The 20,139-nt window shown below is 46.8% G+C and overlaps 1 protein-coding gene across 2 annotated transcripts; it reads right to left on the reverse strand.

The window, feature by feature from the left end:
* Window positions 1–884: 884 nt before the first annotated feature.
* On the reverse strand, window positions 885–19,548 carry CXCL12 (C-X-C motif chemokine ligand 12). Of its 2 annotated transcripts, XM_074874870.1 has the most exons (5): window positions 19,436–19,548; window positions 14,226–14,343; window positions 10,750–10,836; window positions 6,963–7,060; window positions 885–5,132 (listed from the first exon to the last, which is right to left on the reverse strand). In XM_074874870.1, the coding sequence occupies exons 1-5, from the start codon at window positions 19,494–19,496 to the stop codon at window positions 5,101–5,103; spliced, it is 396 nt and encodes a 131-aa protein (XP_074730971.1). In that variant the 5' UTR covers window positions 19,497–19,548; the 3' UTR covers window positions 885–5,100. The 2 variants fall into 2 exon arrangements, with proteins under 2 accessions (XP_074730971.1, XP_074730972.1); XM_074874871.1 differs by lacking the exon at window positions 6,963–7,060.
* Between the last annotated feature and the right edge of the window lie 591 nt (window positions 19,549–20,139).

The following is a 20,139-nucleotide window of genomic DNA, read 5'->3' on the forward strand; positions in this document are numbered from 1 at the left end:
TTGAATAAGAAGCTTGGTAAGGCTCAAGCACTGGTTCACCTGTTTCACTGTTATGAGATATGAAATTTTCTCTAACATTTGCTCCAGCCAGAGATGTACATGGTGCTGGGATTCACTTGTGTTGTTGCAGTGGATGAACGGAGCAGGGGCAGGGCAGAGCATGTTGGGGCAGGGCAGCTGTGGAGGGTGCAAGATGACCTGAGGAAACACTTTCCCCCTGCCATGGGTACTCAGAGATGGGGCATGGCACTGACAAAAGCCAGTTTTCAACTCATGGATTTGAAACTCACAGCAAATTCCCTGCAACATCATCCAAGCTAGGATTATACCTCCAGGACCTCAGGCCAGTCCTACAAGCCTCTAAAACCATTCCCCACCTCCAAACTGAAGGTTGACCCTGCTGTGCCCTGAAAAAAACAGCCCCAAGGAGGGTCTTGTTCATCACATCTGCTCTTTTGTCAAATGCATCCCCTGAAGCCCCTCAGGCTCTTCAGAGAACCCCACCCCTTCCCCAGCACAGACAACGATGGCATCCCTGTTGCTGCAGCAAAAACAGCTCAGAGTTTCCAGTTCTACTGAAGTCAACCTGCCACAGGAGACAAGCTGGGGGGAAAAAAAAAAGTTAAAAAAAGTTTGGGTTTCTGCTTAGAGAGCAAATGGTTAAGCCTTTCCTTCTGAAGATGGCACATTTCTATCTGCTAGGCTGCTGCTCCTTGCCAAACCTTGTGGGAACTTTGCCTCAGGTTTCCTTAAGAGAGTCTGAGCCCATGGGGCTACATGGAAGCATCCTTGAAACTGGACACTTAAACTATATCTGAATGTTTTTTCTGATGTGAAGCTTTTAGCTGGTTGTGAGGAAAAAAAAAATTAGAAGCAAGTAACAATTTCATTTAGATAGACATTTTTATTAAGAAAATTTCAAGTGCATACACATTTATGGGAGAAATTACAACAATATAAAAGTGTTTATTTTTAAAATATGAAAGGAGTAATTTCAAAAGCATAATATAACTCCTCCATAAAAGCTGCCTTACAGGAACACAAATACAAAACCCTTTTCACATTATTTGGGAAGATATTTCTTTTTACTTAATAAAAATATAAAGTACAGTATTTACCACATTCTGACAACACTGAGTTCTTAAGAAGTGGAAGATAGGAGGTTCATGCAGCCCTTTCATCATGATACGTATTTTCTTCTCTGTGGCCACCAGTTTCATGTTTGCAGACAAGGCTTGTCTTGGTGGGATGTTGGTAAAGAAAAAAATCCAGATTTTAGGTGATGAGTTTTCAGAAACCTCTGGTTACTATAAATCACATCACTCAAAACAAGTTGCCAGAGAAAAGAAAGACCCTCTAGATGCTAATAAAGGGAAAATAGCAACAAAAACTTCTATAGGAACTGCATTTTCAATGAAATGTTTATATTTAACTTCCAATATAGCCTTCATTGCAAAATGAACAGTCACCTTTGCTCAAACACCTTAGTTAAAAACACATCAGAAAGTCACCTTTCATCCTTCCTCAGGCAGAATTCAGATAAGATATTCATACATACAAGTATAAAGCTAGTATAAATAAAAATTGGCACAGCAATAAATACCATCTATTCTTTAAAAAAAAAATAATTCAACCTTAGGATTTGCCAGCTGCACTTTGAAAATACCACATGTGATGATTTCACATTTATGGAAGCTGCTTTTTCAGCACCAGTTCAGTGTTCTCTTTCCCCTCCTTCTCTTCACGTGTGGTCCCTACATCACTCCTATCTCCCCATGCTTCCTTTCCCTGATTCAGTCTTTGGTCAACAGTTAAAGGCAGAAAGGAAAATGAAGTGTTCTCCCAGAGCAGGTTTCTGCTAGTGCTGCTTCTCAGCCTGCTAAGACCATGGTGTGCACAGGAAGAACAGCATGTGATGCACAGGGTAGCACAGGGAAGTTGGAGCAGCCGAATAATTGACTTCTCTAGTGCGAAGGGCATGGATGCTCTTCCCAATGTGTCATGCAAGTAATGTCAGGCAAGGAGCAAAGCTTCCTGCTCAAGGTTGAATTTTGGTTTAAAGCAAGAGAAGCTTTTATCAGATTCTCACTGAAGTTACTCAGTTAAGTTATTCAGTTAATCCTGGCCAGGTCTGTGCCACCCCTGCATTCACGCTGTGCTCAACCTTGCCCAGGTGAGGGAGGGACACGGTGTTGGTGTCCAAGAGCAGCCCCATGCCCTGAGTGGTCTCAGCTACTCGAGTAGTGAATTGTCACCAGCGCAGTGGTGTCAGGGCCCAGGTCACAGTGTGAGTCTCAAGGAATGCCAGAGGCAGACAGCCCACAGGCACACAGACAACCACCACCTGACTGTAAATGTTCCCTAGCCTTGCAGGGAGTCCCTTTCCTTCCCGCTGCTACGCATGCATTTCTCCTAGGTGCAAATGCCCTTCCTTTAGCACAGTCTATCCTTGCAACACTCACTAGTTTGCCCCCAGAAGAGAAGGCTGACAGGTAACCCCATTTCCTGCAGTACCTCCGCTACCTGGCTATACTGTCCAGAGCTGGGACCCCAGGGTTTGGTTGGGGTGCTCCAGCACTGCCCATCTCAATGCTTCTGTCAAAGTGGTCTGTTTGCCCAGGCTGTAATGTGGGGTTGGCATGTCCCCAGAGACCTTTCCCTGCTGGTGCTGACTGCAGATGCACTCCCTGTTAACGAGGACTGTAGCAGAGTGCTGGCAAGGCTGTACAGTCACATCTACCCACCCTATCTTTTCACCGGAGAGAAAATGTTTCCCCTAGAAACAAAATCTTCATGGCCCCTATCATCATTAGCAAGGTATGCTGTTGAATCAAAATCAGAGGATTATTTAATTCTCTGTTTACTCCAATGGGAATCGATCAGACCTGAAGCTGTCCTTTGATGGGAAGCATGTGTGAAGAATGCACCTTCCTGCGTGACAAGGACAAGCTCCGTGTCTGTATCAGAACCAAGATTCTTCCACATTTTCCCCAAAGACATTCTTGGCTTTGACACTCACATGTCCACCTCTGGCAAACCAGTAGCAATTGCAGGTGCACGTGTGGGGACAGGAGATGGACCCTAGGATATAAAGTACAGTCCAGGGAAGATACAAGAAACTCTAGCTTTCTCATAAAAGTTCTATCTGTCTTTACCCTTACAACAGAGGATCTGACCTTTCTCACACTAAATCAATACTCCAATTCTCATCAAGTACAGTGGTACCAGACTTTCGAAAAAGAGACACAATATACTTAAAAGCACCACATCGATAATGATAACAATAGAAGGAATGTCAAAATCACACAGACATACATTTTAGGCACAGCAGTTGGTTTCTACTTTAGAGCAAATGAGGTGATGTGGTCCCAGCTGAAGCACTCTCCATAATAGCACTGTTTCACAGAGAGGAAAATACTTACAAGATTTTTACCTGAATCCACATGGAAATAAAGTAGTCCCTGGCTAGCCAAAGTGTCTCTTTGGCACTAAAGATGCCTGCCACAAAAAGGAGATCTTAGTGAAACACCCCTCTCAGTGTTCCCAACCGACATAGGCTGCAGGGAATAAAGAAGATTCCTTCTGAAGCAACCCGCACAAAAAAACCCCCACAATCTTAACAACATTTTTTTTGTTTACAATACACACAGATACATACAAACACAAGCACTGTGCTGCACAAATTTGCTTCTTCCCAGATCCCAGTGCACAGTATAACATGATTATTGCAGTACTGCAGGTGTTTTTCAATACACTATATAGCAAAGATATTGTGTATATGGGTAAGAATTAGGAGAAAGACATTTCTGGCTGAGAGGGGATTGGTGCAACATGTGGTACCTGTCCCTGGGTGTACTTTGCAAAGGAAATTACAGAGGCTATCCTGTTCACCAGCAAACAGGGCCACGACCGTTGGTGAACAATGAGCGTTAGCCTTCATTTTCACACCCAAGACACACCACTCCTTCCACAAACTGGGCAGACCCTCTCTTGCCCCAGGCATCTCTTCTCCAAAGATATGGCCAGACATCCTCTTCTAGGTATCTCTGGAGCAATCAAAGATGTTACTGCTCTCAGGTACGTGCGAGTGCGACTGTTCAATAGCCGAGGCCACAGCTTCCTTGGTGAAGGGTCACGTGAATGCATCTCTGCCTACTTCAGTGCAAAGCTAGCCAGGCGAGCTGAAGCCACCTCCTGTGGATGGGTGGGAAGAGACACCTGGTGCATGGCAGCATATCTGACTCCTCCAGCAACTTGCAACATGATCATGTGGTGAGACTTTAATAAACTATTCCTTTTTGTGCTAAAATTTGTCATCAGAAACACAGGAACATAGGAAATGCCAGGTGACATCAGATCAGTGTTGTGGCTCCTAACACACACAACTACTACAAATCAAGTACTAGCACCTTGCAATACATCAAATGTACATTGACCCAGTTGCTCATAGCTGTCACCAAGGTCTCTAATCTTCAGAGAAGGGTTTTAGCCCTGTAGCCCTGAGTTTAATCTCTCACCCAAAATACCTATAAATGCCACCCATGGTAATGTTGTCCACTTTCATCAATGTCTGATGCTTTAAAAAGCCTTCCTATGTTCTTGGCCTCGGTGACTTCTGGAGGCAATGAGTTCCTCCACTACTTACACAACATCATTGCACTGTACAGTTCATGTCCTTCTAGGTTTAAAACTCCAGGAGACTTGCATGAACGAAAAGAAAGTTAAATAAAGCAGGATCTCTACATAGCAAAGGAAATAAAATATTATGTAATAACATAGGGTTAGTTTAATTTCATATCTGCCCTCAGTGCCAGGTAATAAACATATTTTTTCATTAAAAATATGTTTATTTTCATGTATAAAACCATATTTTTCTCAAATAGTTACATCTTACTATATAAAAATAGCACTGTGAAAGCAAGCCAATTTGTGCAAAAAAAACCCCAAAAACAACCCACAAAAAAACCCCCCAGACATAAAAAACCTTTGGAAATGCATGAAGCGTTGCTTTTGTGCTGCATGATAATAGTGAAATGTATTCATTCCCTAATACTGGTTATCTGCTCTCTGGGTCCTACAGTAAGAAATCCTGTAGACGGCTTACAATGCTTGCCTCTTACATCTTGAACCTCCTGTTGATGAAGAACAGAGTGAAACACTATTAAGGTTTATTTCAGTTGCAAAAGCTTTGATATCAGGCCTAGTCAAACAGCAAATCTGTGTCTGGATTAACCCAAAGGCATTTCTTTTGCAGCCCCTCCAACCAGCATTTGCCAAACATTTTGGGGGAAGTTCTCCACAAGGAGCTACTGGGTACCCAGCAGGGCAAACCCAGTAATGGGAGTTATTTTGGGCAGGTTGTGCTCATCACAGTTAGTAAGGTGTTCAGAGCTAACATAGAAGGAAGGCTGGCTAGGAAGCTCATTCTGGACTTGAAAGCCAGAGCAGAGAATTATCTGTGGGCAAAGACAATCGGCAAAAAAATACAGCAGGGAAAGGAAGGATTAATCATTTGTGAGCAGCCCCAGTAGTGGAGCAAATGCACTGGTAATGTCTCCTCTACCTGCTCCTACCCTACAGCTCTGCTGGAGACCGTGGACTGCAGCTCCACGGGGTTCCAGATCTCTGTGAGGATGGGGGAACAGAGGACAGCCCATGCTCTGCTCTTGTTGGTGTTCAGCTCCCACCATAGTGTGGCTAGAGAGCAGAGGCCCCTGAGTGTGCTGCCCAGCCAGGAGCCATCCCCATGGCCTCCCTGCTCTGGAACCTCACCTGCTGTGAGCTGCTGGGTAGCACATCACAGCTTGTGGTGACCAGTTGCCCAGTGAAGGTGGGGTGACGGGGAGGATGAGCAGCCACACGCTGCACAGTAAATGTGTGAGGTGTTAAGTGCAGAGGTAGGGAGTTCAGGGTAGGAGACAGAAAAATCAAGTCTCCCATGCTCAGTGTGAGCATGGTACCCAGGAGGAGTGGTGGGTTAGGCATCACAGCAAAGTGCAAGTGTACTGTGTGCAGGGTTCACTCAGAACAAGGAGCCAGTCTGTGCTGGTGGCCTCCAGGTTTTGTCTGAAGTGACCTCTACTCCTGCTCCAGGCTGACTGGCCTTTTGCAATCTAGACGAGGTCACTAAGGCCGAGTTACAAGTGTCAGAGGGTAAACACCAGGTATTCAAAACCCCTGCTGTCCTAGCATGTCTTGTCTAGCCTACAGGATCAGAACAAACATCCCTTTCAATGCCTGCTGGACAACTAAGACTGTGTGACCACAGTCAGATACAGCTGTGGCTACTCTCAGTGAAGGTAGCCTTGGAAAACTCATCCGGGCATAAAGAGGATGACTAAGCCATGAGCAAAATTTTCCTCTTTGAAGATATCTTTTCTAATATCCCACACCTACCGGTGCAGAAAGGCAGGACACACCATCCTGGTAGGAAAAAAACGACTGGGACAACCAGAGCATTGGCATATGTAACACCATTCTCTGGGACTTGCTGAGCATCTCCCATAGGAGAGGTGTCAACCAGTCACCAACACACCAAATCATGTTGTCATCACCCAGCATTGCATTTGTCATTAAAAAACACCAGTGACAAATTCACAGCTGTTATTTATACTTTAACTCTGTCTATAGTTATTCCTCTGCAGGAATATGGCCAGCTAAAAGAAATAGGGCTTCCGAAACTTTACCATGTTTTTGACTTTGGCTTTGCTTCAGGGTTATTTTGGCCTCTTTGAGTGTCCATTTTCCCATCTGTAAAATGGGAAAACTCTCCCCCTGCTTTAAGAGTTTTATCTATATAATACTCCTTTGCAGGGAGGGTACAGATGTTATCCTCAACAAATATGGGGGAAAATGGAGGTCTGGATAGGCTAATATATTTGCCGAAGGTCACATAGGATGGTCAATGGAAGAGCAGGGACTTGAATCTGAGGTATCCCAGCTCAGAAACTAATGCCTCCTACCATTCTTTCTCCCTGGAGACTTTAGTGGTGTTGCACGGGAAGGGCAGAGTGGGCCCCGTTTCTTCTGTTGCTTTTTTTTATGAGTGCGATGACGTGGTCTAAATTAAAAGAAAAATACAAAAAGACTGCCATAAATTATTCATATACAAAGGCCTTATTCACATTTATCCCATGGTCCCTTCACATCCTGCTGGCAGGGTGCAAATCCAGGTAACATGCCCTTTCATATACCCTCTACCTCAGAGGAATGCTAGGCAAATGAAAGTTCCCTGGTGACAGGACATTTGCAAATTCTGAAGTCAGAACAACTCTTTTCCCCAAAACACCAAAGTCTCCCCAAATGCCTGCCAGAACTTGTCAGCTAGGAGCCTCACCATCCACACAGTACCCCCCAAGGTACAATTGAAAGCAGAGGGGGGATGGATTTCTGGCTTCCCACCCAGCATTCCCACTGACATCAATCAACAAGAACTGGTGGTTACTCTATGGGATTTGTGGACATTTAGCGCCTTAAAACAAGGCTGTAAAGGTAGTCACCTACATTGTCCCCCACTGTGTGGGGCATTCACCCAGCACAGGCTTGGTAGAGTACCAGGAAGTAGTTGTTTTGGCATGTTGTACTTCAGCCCTTATTTACAAATGAGGTCGGAAACTAGGAAGAGCAGCCACACCAGGGTTTACAAACACTGTGTAGGAAGGCAGCAGCAGGGCTTGGCTCCCATCACAGTCACCTCCTAGAAGCTGGGAGTTTCCTTTCCTTTCTCCCAGCAGGCTCAAGGGAAAGATTTTTCCTATTTGACTTTTTTATCTTCTCCAGATCCATCAGCTCTCTTGTCTGTGCCAGCAGTAGCCACTGAGCTTAATGAACTCCAGCATCTCAGACTGAGGGAAGTTCTGAGGTGGGACTGTATTAACATGACAGCAGACAAGCTGGTCTCTGTTTATTTTAGGCTCTGTTAACTCTGCAAGGGTCTGATCTTGCATATCCTTGCATTAAGGAATAAGAGAAAGGCAGTCAATGTACTGCAAATGATGACAGGGATTGCCTGGAAGTGATACAGGATTTGTTAGCTATTTCAAGAAAGGACTAATTTGCCCCTTGTCTATAACATGGATGAATGTTGAATGATGTTGGCCACAGCAGCTGCACAATGATTTTTAAAGCCAGTAAAGAAATTTGGATTCCTGACAGCCTGAATGTATTTTACTGATGTCTCATAAGTGTGTATATTACATGGAGATGTGATGAATATAAAGCAATAATAAAGGCTAAGCAGAATTAGTGAGCAAAATAATTCCCTACTAAAAACCATCTCTGGTTTCACAATCAACTGTATCGGACTACTATATTCTATGACTTTTTCTTTGCCCTTAGCTGCAGATGATAGCACAGAAGATACTCTCATATTGAAGCACTGGTATAGATTAAGATGTCTTGACAGTTTGGATTTTACTTAATCAATTACAAGAGCCCTTTCTACAAAACGTATTGATTTTATTCCAGAAAAATAAATTCCCATGTACAATTGGGTTTTCATAACATGAAACAATTAGCCATTTTATTGCTAGTGCATATAGGGTAATGTCACATTTCATACAATTTCAGTACAAGTGAAAAAATATAATATATGGCTGATTGAAATTGATAGCTACATTAACATTTATAGATCTATATAGATTTATTTTACAAGCTGTTAGTAGTTTAGAGGGATATCGGTGTTTTAAACTACCAACATTCATATGGCTCCAATTCAAATATATGAATTGCTTGATGCGCTATAAATATATTCCAAAGTACATTTCACTGAAGAAGTCAAAGCTGTGCACTAAAATATATCAAAAACATGCTTTGTGAAAATGCTACAGAGTCCTGACTGTCTGTGAAGCATGAAAATGCCACCGGTGCTAGCATTACTAGTTGGAAAATGAATACAATGCCATGATTACAGGATTAGGTGATGGAGATATATGCTTTCTATCATCTTATTTCACAGAGCTGGGACCAAATTCTCTTCTGTTACTCAATGCAAACCAGGATGAAATCCACCAAATTAGCAGAATTGTTTCTAGAATAGCATTAGGTAAACAAAACCCAGAATCTGGCTGGAGATCAGGCACTGGCTCACTGGTTTCAGTAGAGCTGGCCCCAGATCACTAGTGGAAGTGAGAGCAGAACGTGTTCCAGCTGAATTGTTCCCCTAAGTGAGGCAGGCAGGATCTGAGCACATAGTCACATTTGCCCAACCCTATGAATTTCTTAAATGCCTCCTAAGTTTCAGGTCTTATGAACAGCACCAAGAACTTCATTGGGGATGACAGCAAACAGAAACTTAGGCAGGGGCTTGAGGATTTTCCCACATTGGAAAACAAAGTAGTTCAAGCCCCTAGGAGAATCAGCATGGACCACATCCTGCTCTTGGGTTCAGTTGTGCCTAAATCCAAAACCATCCTGGCACCATTAACCTGGATTACCTCTGCAGAGAATGTGCCCAAAGGACAAAAGGGCTGAGCGCTGGCAGCAAAGAAGGCACTGAGCATCGGATGAGATGGGAAGAGCTGTCAGGGCTGGAATCACAGTCAGTTTGTTAGCTGGCTTCCTTCCCTCCTCACTCTTGGCCCCAGTGTGGTCCCAAAAGGGCCACATGGAGGAATCTCTCTGCTTCTGGATTTTTGCATTTCCCCCCCTGCTTATTGTAAAAACACAGGGGAACAAAGACTTTTCTTTTTTTAATTCTACCTCTTGTTTGGCAGATGCATTTACAAAGCAAACAGTGGAGGGCATTCAGCTACCTGTACTGCCTCACATCTCCCCTGGGGTAATACCCTTCCCCACATTTCTCCAAGAATGCATTGCTTTTGCAAATGACTGGATTCCAGCCCTGCTTTTACCCTACAGATGCAGGGGAGGTAAGGTTCAGCACGGTTACTGAGGGGTGGGAATGTGGTGGCAAGGGTGGGAGGGATACTGAGTGCACAGGTAGGCTTGCTGGCCAAAATGCTGCTGCTGGATCAGGCACAGCCCAGGGCTCTGGGCAAGCAAGGAAATGCTTTGTACCATCACTTGTCTCATTTTCCCTCCCAGGAAGGCTGGAGCCCTCCCCTGCAACTCAGCACATAAATGTTCTCTGTGCTGCTCTTGCTCACTGTAAAATTGAACTGAGACAGGCTGGGTCCACCTCAGAGTAGCCAGGATCACCCGCTTTCAAGGGGAATAAAAATAGATTTTAAAAGTCTGAATTTGCCAAGTATGGCTGGTTTTCCCCTGGCCTTGTGGGAGAGCCTTATTCATGGCAGTGCATCTCGCCTTGGTTGATATTAATAGCATTCCACACTGGCCAGCAGAGAAACAATTTTTAGTGCCAAGACCCCCTAGGCCTCAGCTGCCTGTGCAAACAGAACCCCACAGCGTAACATGGAGAAGGGGCTCCAAAGAAACTGGAACAATATAGATTCTGAAGTAATTGTAGTTTGGCTTGGGGAAGAGGGGGCATAAAGGAAGCATTTTCCTTGGGAGAACAGCTTTTTTTAAAAGAGGATGAGCTGGGGACCCCAGAACAGATTCATAAGGATAGATTTTGCCTCAAGACCTGGCAAAACTCTTAGTTTAACATTTAGAATATACTAGAAGCTGTTGTTTTCATACAGACTAGGTCAACTCCAAACCCATCTTCAAAACAATATCTGGTTCCACGAGTACTTTGTCCACATGGTAAAAGCCAGCCCTTAATGTTCTACCCTTTAATAACTCAGGATGTTAGCTGTTAAGTCCATTTGTCTCTTGTCTTACTTGTTTAAAGCTTTTTCCAGATACTCCTGGATCCACTTTAACTTGGGATCAATGCACACTTGCTTGCTGTTGCTCTTGAGCCTTGCACTGCCAAAGGAGAAAAGTCAGAGTGAGTCTACTGTGTAACTGCTCCTCAGTCCACACCCACTACCCACCCCCGGATGCCTTATTTTCCTTTGGCATTAGTGCTGCTCTCAGTTAACCCATGAAGAGCATGGGTTGTCCCTGCCATCCTCGAGGCACCTATGATAAATATCCCTGGTTTCAAAGCACTGGTACCATCTGTCTCCTCTGATGCCGATTCTTGCAGTCTGTACTGGGATGCATGTGGGGGCAGGATAGATACAGAGTTTGAATCTAAGTTTTCCAGTTCATACCTGAGCTGTTATGAGTTCAGTGCCAACAACAGCTGAATTTCATTTGGAAATACTGACATGGTAAATACAGGTCATTTTTGCAAGTAATTAAGAACAGCTTTAAGATTCAACCCAAAATTGAAGTTTCACATGTTTTGAGAACAGACACCAAACCATACCTCTTGGATGTTCTGAAAGGGTTTGGTCACTCTTAGCTTTCTGTTTTATACAAGACTGAACTAACAGGTTGCTGGCAAGAAGACAACTGGAAGTACCATAGCGCCAGAGGCAAGTTCTCCCTCATGTATTCACCCAGCACTGGAAACAAAAGCAGAAACCTCATGAGGGATTTCTCCTGGATGTCCAAGCTGCACTTCCCACACCAAACTGTTTAGCTGATTTGACTTCTCTGTGAATTTGGCATTTGGGCTATCTGCATCTTTCATACAGAAGCAGTAGAAATAGTTTTTCACCCGCATCAGCAGGTCTCACCCTCCAGGCATCTCAGGGCCTCTTGAGAGTGCTGTGATCTCCCATGTTCCCCAAAGCACCCTGCCTCTGCCCCAGCTGCTCAGAAATTTCCCCTTAAACAGCCTGCCTACCATGCAAAAGTGCCAAGAACAGCAATTTCATGGAAATGCCCGTAGGAATAAGTTCAGTACTTGTTTAAGCACTTTGCTGGATGGAAGCCAAAATGTTCCCCACTTTGTAAAGTGAAATCTGCAGAATATAAAACTATGGAGTAAGAAATAACAGGTCAAAAAGGCTCCCTGGTCTGAAGTTATGCAAGAACACAGCTGTAACATAAACACATTGAAGAGCCAGTCTTGCGAGCCCTGCGCCAATAAAGAGATGAATGGGCCCAATTCATATTTCCTTACAGCAGTGCCAAGCTGGAGTATTTCCAGTGAAGTGATACCAACAGAGAGTAAGAATGGAACTGCTGATGTTAGCAATGCCTGAGAACTTGCAGGGTACGGAACCAAAAGCACACGTAACCAGCCTCCAGCCACGTGCAATGCACTTCCTCTCATCTAATATTAAGACATTTACTTTTTAGAACATTTCTGAGCTTGTCAGCCCCTGCTCCTTGTACAGTCACAGCAGAGACCTAGGCAATTGTATGGAGTGTTAAATCTGAACTGCTTTAGATGTCTACTTTAGGATGCAATTAATTGCATGCTAAAAATGCCTATTTCCCTGTACTGAAAACCAGGGAATTAATTTAGGGTGGGCTTTCTAGAAGTAGACATTCACAGAGGAGATTTCTGGATTTGGAGAGATGACTTCCAATAAAGACAAAAGCCTGCTCTTAGGCCTTTTGTTCAGGTACAATTCCCCTCAACCATAAACGGTGCCAAAAAAAAAAAAAAATCTTTCCTTGAAACTACATGACTTTACTGAGATTCTCTATTCCTAAAAATAGTAGTTTTTAAGTTACTTACACTTTCACTGTATAATGCTTATCGACTAAATGCAGAGTATGCTTAAAACCATCAAGATGAGAAATTTATATGTTAGTTTTGGTTCCGTTTCAGCTTCTGTTTCATTAAAGACCTAGTTCAAACCCATGATGCTTCCAGGGTATTTGGAGGTGAGTTTTTAAGTACCTTTAAAGTAACAAAAGATGGTGAATTACAGGTTCATGTGTTCTGTGTGCCACTAAATCACATTGCAAACAAACACATTTGTGTCAGGAATGGACAAGAACGTGAATTGTTTGTGTTTCTGCATTTGATGCTCTTATCTACATCTAATGACTATGATCCCATGTTAATTAAGAGATAAATGTATACTCTGTCCCTTCTTAAATGCCTGTCTTTTTCTTGGAACTACTCCAGAAAATTCCAAATCCTTTACAAAACCTTAGCACTGGGACCCTTATGACATCCATTGACAGTCCCAGAGTACAAATCCATATACTACTGCATTTTGGATGCTTGCCTCCAAATTTGTTTATAGGTAGAGGTCAGAGTTAGTCACAGCTGGTTTTACTATTTTTGTGAAAGGAAATTATTTCTCAACTGAGGCTTATATTTTTCTCACTGTCCTCCACCAAATCCTAAGGCAGAAGCATGCATGAGAAAATTTGTATAATCTACCTAGAGTGGTTTAAAAAAGAAAAAATCATATGAATAAAAACTGGATCATGAATGGATACATGCTCCTCAACATATCTGTACACTCCTGAGAAATCTCATGAAACCACATCAGTTTTGTGAGTGCAGAAATGTTTTGGATGACAAAGAATGGATTTCTACAGCATTTGAGTTGCAACTGGAAGAGCCTGACATGAATAGAACACAGAACTAGTGATAGGAGCACTGCACAGAAACCCAATCTAATCACTGAGACCCTCTTGCAGAGGTCAACAGAAGTTGATAGTTGTAAGGCTCCCTTGCAATGAAAAGATGAATGCTATTTTTTCTCTTCTGAAGAATTCGAAGTCAGGAGAGGAGGGAGAGAATCACCAATGAACAAATGAACCAAAGAGACCTTCCTAAAAACACAAACATGCAAATCTACAACCCCATTTTTTCCTGAAAATCAGTGTTACTTTTTCATCAAAAATGAAGAGGTTATTTTCTATTGGGAACCTATCATTTCTGTCCTGCTGTGATCTGTGATTTAGTGGAGTCAGTCACTGACTGGTAAGTGTGTCCCTAGATCAGGCCAGCACATGTTTAGGGTCTGTACCTCCTGTGGAGGCTACAGGAAATCCAGGAATTCCTTTTGCTTGTTTAGCTCCTCTCCTTATGGAGAAGTGGGGCATTAGAAGACTCAGACCACTGTAGACTTTTCCCCAAGGTGTGAAGCTCCACATCCAAGGCAATGGACAGCCTGTCTGACATTCCTTCTCACATACCCAATGGGGGAACAGGACATGGGATCATAGTCACAGGGAGACCACAGAAGTAGAACACAGCTGGGAAGCATCTAGCTGGGCTACTCTGTGTGGGGTAAAGCAGAGTCCGGCTCTATCTGACACATGGGGTGAAGAGACAAATTGGAAATCATGGCATGAGACAGAATTGCAGCCACCGAATCAGGAACCAGCTGTGTGACTTTTCTTTTTGACACCTGAGATTTGCACCCAGCTGGAAGGCGTAAGAGACTTACACAATCTGAAGTGAGCAGTTGGGTGTTGAGAGGATTTTGAGGTGCTTAATGTTGGCTCTTGCCACGTTGCTCTCGTAGAATCGACAGGGGCATCGGTAAGTCAGGCTGACAGGTTTCTCTGCGGGACACGGGAGAGGAGAGAAAGGACATGTTACTCCATCTTGCTCCCGGTCAGCAGCACAGATACGCAGACCAGGGCTGACAGAAACTCCTTTCAAATATGCAGGTGAAAAAAAGCAATAGAAAAGCTGTAGCTTTGGGAGAGCATTTGCCCACAGCTCACAGCACAATCATTTTACCCCAGTACCCAGCCTTTCAATAACAGTGCTTGGGATTTTGGAAGACAAAAGAGGGAGACAAAATGGAGATAAGTAAAGAAGAAGAGATTAGAATAAGGAGCCGCCCCATTGTGCAGGGATGCTCCTGGTAATTAGACAAGATAAAGGCCGAAAGAGGGGGCACTTGTCCTCAGTGTTGTTCTTGTCAAATGATTTTGACCCGAGGCCAAATTAGAAGGTAGCCAGAAGAAAGCGATGAATTCCAAAGAGTTCAGATCAAAACGGCTCGGCTCAGGTGCAGGCTTTTTCACGGGGGACTTACTGGCTACAGAAAAGCCCTGAGTCTTTCAGGCTTTCCCAGGGCCCAGCGGCTGACCTTTTCCCACTACGGCCAACCTTTACTCCCAGCCAAGATACTCGCACAAGGAGCTGCGACTTGGAGATGCGAGATCACAGTGGTTTGGCAGGAGAGATTTGGAGTCTTTTGAACTCCCAGCCTATGGCAAAGTAATGGCAATCGAGGAGACAGTTATCAGGCAGCACACTCTCCATATACTAATCAGGGACCACCAGACTGGATGAGAGGTTTGTCACTGGCATCACTAGGGACAGAATTAAGTTTAGCCCCCTAGGCTGAAAACCAGCCATGTATATGCATGCAGAACAGAGAAAAGCAGCCTGGCGCTTGCTCACCACAGCCTCTGATACAGTCCTGCTACCTGACTTCTCCATGGGAGAACTTAATTACTGGCAAGCAAGTGCACATAAATAAGGTCCTCACTCTGTGTGTAAGCCTCAAAGCTCCGTGCACACTAAAACACAAACACAGAAGCCTTGCCTGGAAGTCTAGAAGGAGCTGCCTAAGATTTAAAACAATTTCCCAGTGGAGCAGTTTTCAGCCTCTGGGAGGAATTATATTCATATACCTAACCCATAAGGTCTGGCTCATGCTGTAGATGGTCAGATCTACGTTTGACAGGGCTTTAGATCTGACATGGCAATCTGCCGTCCTGTTTATTTAGCCACACAGGAGCACTCACAGCATCCAAATCCAGTTTGCTTAAAGGCATATGGAGAGCTAAAAAGCAGGGAAAGGCTTGGAATCCCTAAAATGCCATCTAGGAAGGTGAGAAAAGAGACAGCTTTTCAAAGTGCATCTGATCTGCATATATTGCACATTTACCAATGCCTGTCCCTAGCACATATAACCACAGACAACACGATGAAATTACCCTGTTCTCGGGAGGGAAAACGGGAGGGAAAACCCTGTCTTCCAAGTGCCTCTACCAAGAGATGAGCCAGAATCAGATCCCACAGGCAGGTTGGGCAAGCAGAAAGGAATTCATCAGTGTAAGTAGAGTTGTTCCAGATTCACACTAGGATCTGGACTGTAAGTTAACAAAATTGGAGGACTTTTTCTATCAGTTTTATAGCAGCCCAAACAGTGATACAATCTATGAGTTAAAAATGGGAGTAGATCCCATCTGCAGGGGGAGGAGGAAGGCAGGCTGCAGGGTCAGCCCCCTGAACACCACTAGACTTGACTATCGTGCATGTGGAAGGGAGGGGGAAGGCGCTAGGATTTCCCACTGCAAATCTGTGCCTGATAGCTACACATCAGTGAGTCTGTATTGGAAAGGGAGGCTGAAATCGAATGCAGTCATGCTACAACATACAGCACAACTGTAGTGGAAGTGTCTCTGCAACCTTGTATCAAACAAGTTTAAGCAAGCTTTATCCTAAACAACACACAAGAGATGAACTGTTCAGATCTATGATTTGAGAAAAGCAATCCTGTCCTGAGACTGGAAGAGGGACTTTCAATCCCCTACCACCTGAAATCAGGAGCAGAGAAAGTTTAACCATGACTAACATGTCTGTGAGCCCCAAAGTTGTTTCCTGCCCAAGAAAGGGCATCCAGCACAGAAAGGAAGAGGGGAAGCCCCAGCATTTGATGTTCTTCTGTCACCCCCAGTGCAAGGTGGAATGACAACACCCCTCCCAGCACAAGAATCCCTTTGGTGTTTCTGTGCCCCTTGCTTGGTGATCCACAAGAGGCACTGAGCACCAGGGAGCAGCAGCACAGGCACCAACCGGGTCAGCTCTCAGCATCACTAACAGGGAACCAGTATCTCCTGCCACTGCCCCGCCAGCACTCTAGGTCAGAGAGCTTGGCTGTGGCTCACTCTGCTCTCAGCAAGGCTGAAATCCAAGGAAGACTCATGTATGTCGCATCTTCTGACACATGAACCCTTATCATCCTAAAGAAGGAGGGGAAAGGGGCCATTTGGGGGCCATAATTTGGGAAGGGGACATCTCTGGTCTTCCCTATCTCATTTCAAAATTCAAACGAAATTGTTCCACGCACAGTAGAGCTGATTAAGCCAATTCTACAGATTTGTACTGCAAAGGTTAATGATCTGTGGGTTCTCTGATGTCTAATAAACACTGAGCACAAGCTGAAGCCATTCTCTCAGTAGGACAAATTAGTATAGTCTGTTAATTGCACTGTTACATGAAAACACCAGTTTTCATGAAACTGATGGTACATAGAACTTTTGAGACCTTTATCTGTTTGGCACATTTGATTAAAGTGGGTGAATAAAGTCAAAAGTTTCAGAAGAGACAGACGCTATTCAGACATCTCAGTGTCATTCCTTCAACCTTATTTCCTTAGACAAAAAGAAAAACAGAACACCCCTTTTGGTCTTGACTAGAAGGGTCCGAAGGGTTCTTGGTTTGGGGGTTTTTTAAATAATAAATAGTTTTAACTGTTTTCTAACTCAAAGCTGAGTTTTGCTAGGTCTGAACACCCACTTTTGCTGGCAAATTCTCTCTAGAGACAAAAGCACTCACAAAAATCTCCCTCACAGAGTGGCCACTTACCAACGTTGGATGATACTTATTTCACCCCATAGGGCTCTGCCCTGCCTCACCCATGCTGGGACTGGGCAGAAAGGGAAGTGAGTTACCAGTTCTGCTGTGAAGTTACCATCAGTAACTGGCTGTGCGGGCTGGGAAGCTCTGGGCACTTGAATGGAGAAGGAAGCTATATCCAGGCAAGCAAGCTGGGCATGAACAGATCAAACATTTGATGGAAATTATGCTCCTGTTCATCCAAGGGTGCATTTGTCAACATCAGGGAGAGGGCTGGCAACCTTTTAAGACTAGAACAGCTCCATTTCCCTGGGGAGTGAGGCTGTGATAGGCAGATACAGCACTACCAGGGTGGCTAGGAAGAATTCAGAGCTCACCTGCCCTCCAGGACAAGGTAGCCCTTGAAGCCCTCATCCGGATCAGGGTTGAGAGCACTACATGACATGCAAAGACGTAGGCAAAAAACTTCACTCTTATCACTGGAAGCCGGTGAGGTCTCTCTCCTTATGCCACTTTTTCTCCAAAAAAGCTGTTTCCTCACTCAGGTAGTCGGGTCCCGGACACGCTTACCCTGCCATAAAGATACCCGCTGCCGTTTGCTGCCAGGTAAGAGGTGCTGCCGCGCAGGGCAAGGGCGGGGGCCGGGGCTGGCCCTGCCACCCGCGGCCCCCGGGTTTGCCTTGGCTACCTGCGCACTCGCTGCCCAGCCCGCAGCCCCAGCGCGGCGGGGGGAGCCCACCCGGCCGGGCCTCCCTGCTGCTGGGGTCTCGCTGCTGCTGGGGTCTCCGCGGCAGCGCTTGCTCCGCGCCAGCTTTTCGTGCGCTTCGCCGGGCCGGGGTTGCTGCAGCGAGAGTACTGTGGAAAGGCGTCGGCGAAGTATTGGGAGCAATTAACTCTCTCAAGCTAAACAAAGAGGGCACCGGAGGGCATCCTCTGCCGCCCTGGGTGGGGAACACCCAAGTTTCGGTCGTCAGAATGGAAGAATAAGATGGGAGCGGAGGATTGAAAGGGCGGTCGTTACCTAGCCACCAAGCTTTCGATGAGGGGACAAAAGGTGGCAAATCTCTGCCAGGAGAGAAACCAGCCGCAGGAGGAGCGCCCGGGAGATGTCCAGAGGCTGCGGACAGCCCCCCGCCCCGCCACGCGTGGGGCGTGCAGCCCGCGGCACAGGGCTCCCCGCTGCCCGCGGGATGCGGGGCGCAGGTTGCCGCGGTCCTCGGGGCTGCCCGCGCCCGGCGGCTCCTACGGCGGCCGGCTGGCGAGCAAGGTGGCCAGCTGCCGCTGCGGCCGGGCTCCGGGGGTGACACGCGGGACCGCGGGGCCCGGCGTGGGGCGGGCGGGCTGCGAGACGGCGCTGCCGCGCTGTGCGGGGTGGGTGGGGGGCGGCCGCGGTGTCGCTGCCCGCGTTTGCCCAGCCCTCTCGCCAGCGCCAGCGCCCCTCTCCTCTCCGCGCCCCCCCCCTTTCCCCCCCCCCCGAAACCTCTCCGCGCCCCCTCGCCGGGGGTGCGGTGAATTCCTGCTGAGTGACCGCTTTGGCTCAGTTCTGCCCTGATGGAGAGAAGATAGATCACGACACAGGACAGAAAACCGAACAACCGCCTGCTTCTCATTTCTTGTAACTTTTAGGGATGGGTTTTTAAAGGGGAAAACGATATGCATATTTCGCAAGCAAACGACCTCCCTGCAGACCGAGCGCTGCTGAAAGTCTTCCCCCAGCCGATTTCAATCGGGGATAAGTTTGGCAAAGAGGATCGCTTTGACCAGCCTTCTTTTGAAAAAAGCAAGCGAGCGAGGGAGGGGGAGCCTGCCTGCTCCCAGCGCACAACAGCTATCGCTCGGGGCGCGCCAGGCGCGCACGTCTGAGCCGCGGCAGGAGCAGAGACGGGCAGAGCGGGAGAGCTGCGGGGAGAGGGGGGAAGAGCGGGGGGAAGAGCGGGGGGAAGAGCGGGGATTTCCGCGGGGCCGTAACTCCCGGCCGGGCTCCCCGGCGCCCGCAGGCAGGAGCGGTGAAAGCGGCGGGCAGGGAGGGCGGCGGCGGCCCGGCAGCTCACTTACCCTCCGAGAGGGAGATGATCGCCAGAGCGAAAGCGAGCAGAGCCAGGGCTCGGAGGTCCATGCTGGGGCGGCTGGCGGGGCGCAGGGCTAGCGCTGGACTGCTCGTCCCGGCGGCTGCTGCGCTCTGCTGGAGTCCCCTCCTCCCCTCCCTCTATAGAGGGGCCGGGACCGCCGGGGCTGGGGGAGGGGAGCCAGGGGGAGTAGCTAGCCTATGATTTATTGCCCGTGGCATGTTATTACATCCTTCCTCTGTTAAAAATGCTTGGAAAGGAACCAAAAGAGCGAGGGCTTCACTCCTCGCTCCGTCAGCCCGGCAGTCTTCCCCCAGGCTAAGCGCTTGCCCCAGCAGCCCCGCGATCCGAGCCTCCCGTGGGACGGCAGCGGCGGTGCGCTCCCCCCTCCGCCGCGTCCCGGCCGGGAGACCGGGGTTCCCGCCCGCCCGGCGTCTGGGGGCTGCGGTGCGGCGGGGAGCCGGGACCACGGCCTCTCCGTCCAGCCCGGGCCCGGCGAGAAATTCTCCTCGTCAAACTATGCCAGCCCCTGTCCCCCTGGGCACCTCGGCTCCACTGCTCTTGAACCTGAGCTGCTAGAGCCGGGGCAGCTGTGGGGTCGTGTCCTGTAAAGTCTCGGCATTCACACCGGGAAGAGGAGGAAAATCCCCCACACACTCTCCTGGGCGCGAACCTCGATTTGCACTGGCGCCC

The sequence above is a fragment of the Strix uralensis genome, chromosome 7, assembly GCF_047716275.1.
Source record: "Strix uralensis isolate ZFMK-TIS-50842 chromosome 7, bStrUra1, whole genome shotgun sequence".
NCBI lineage: Eukaryota > Metazoa > Chordata > Aves > Strigiformes > Strigidae > Strix > Strix uralensis.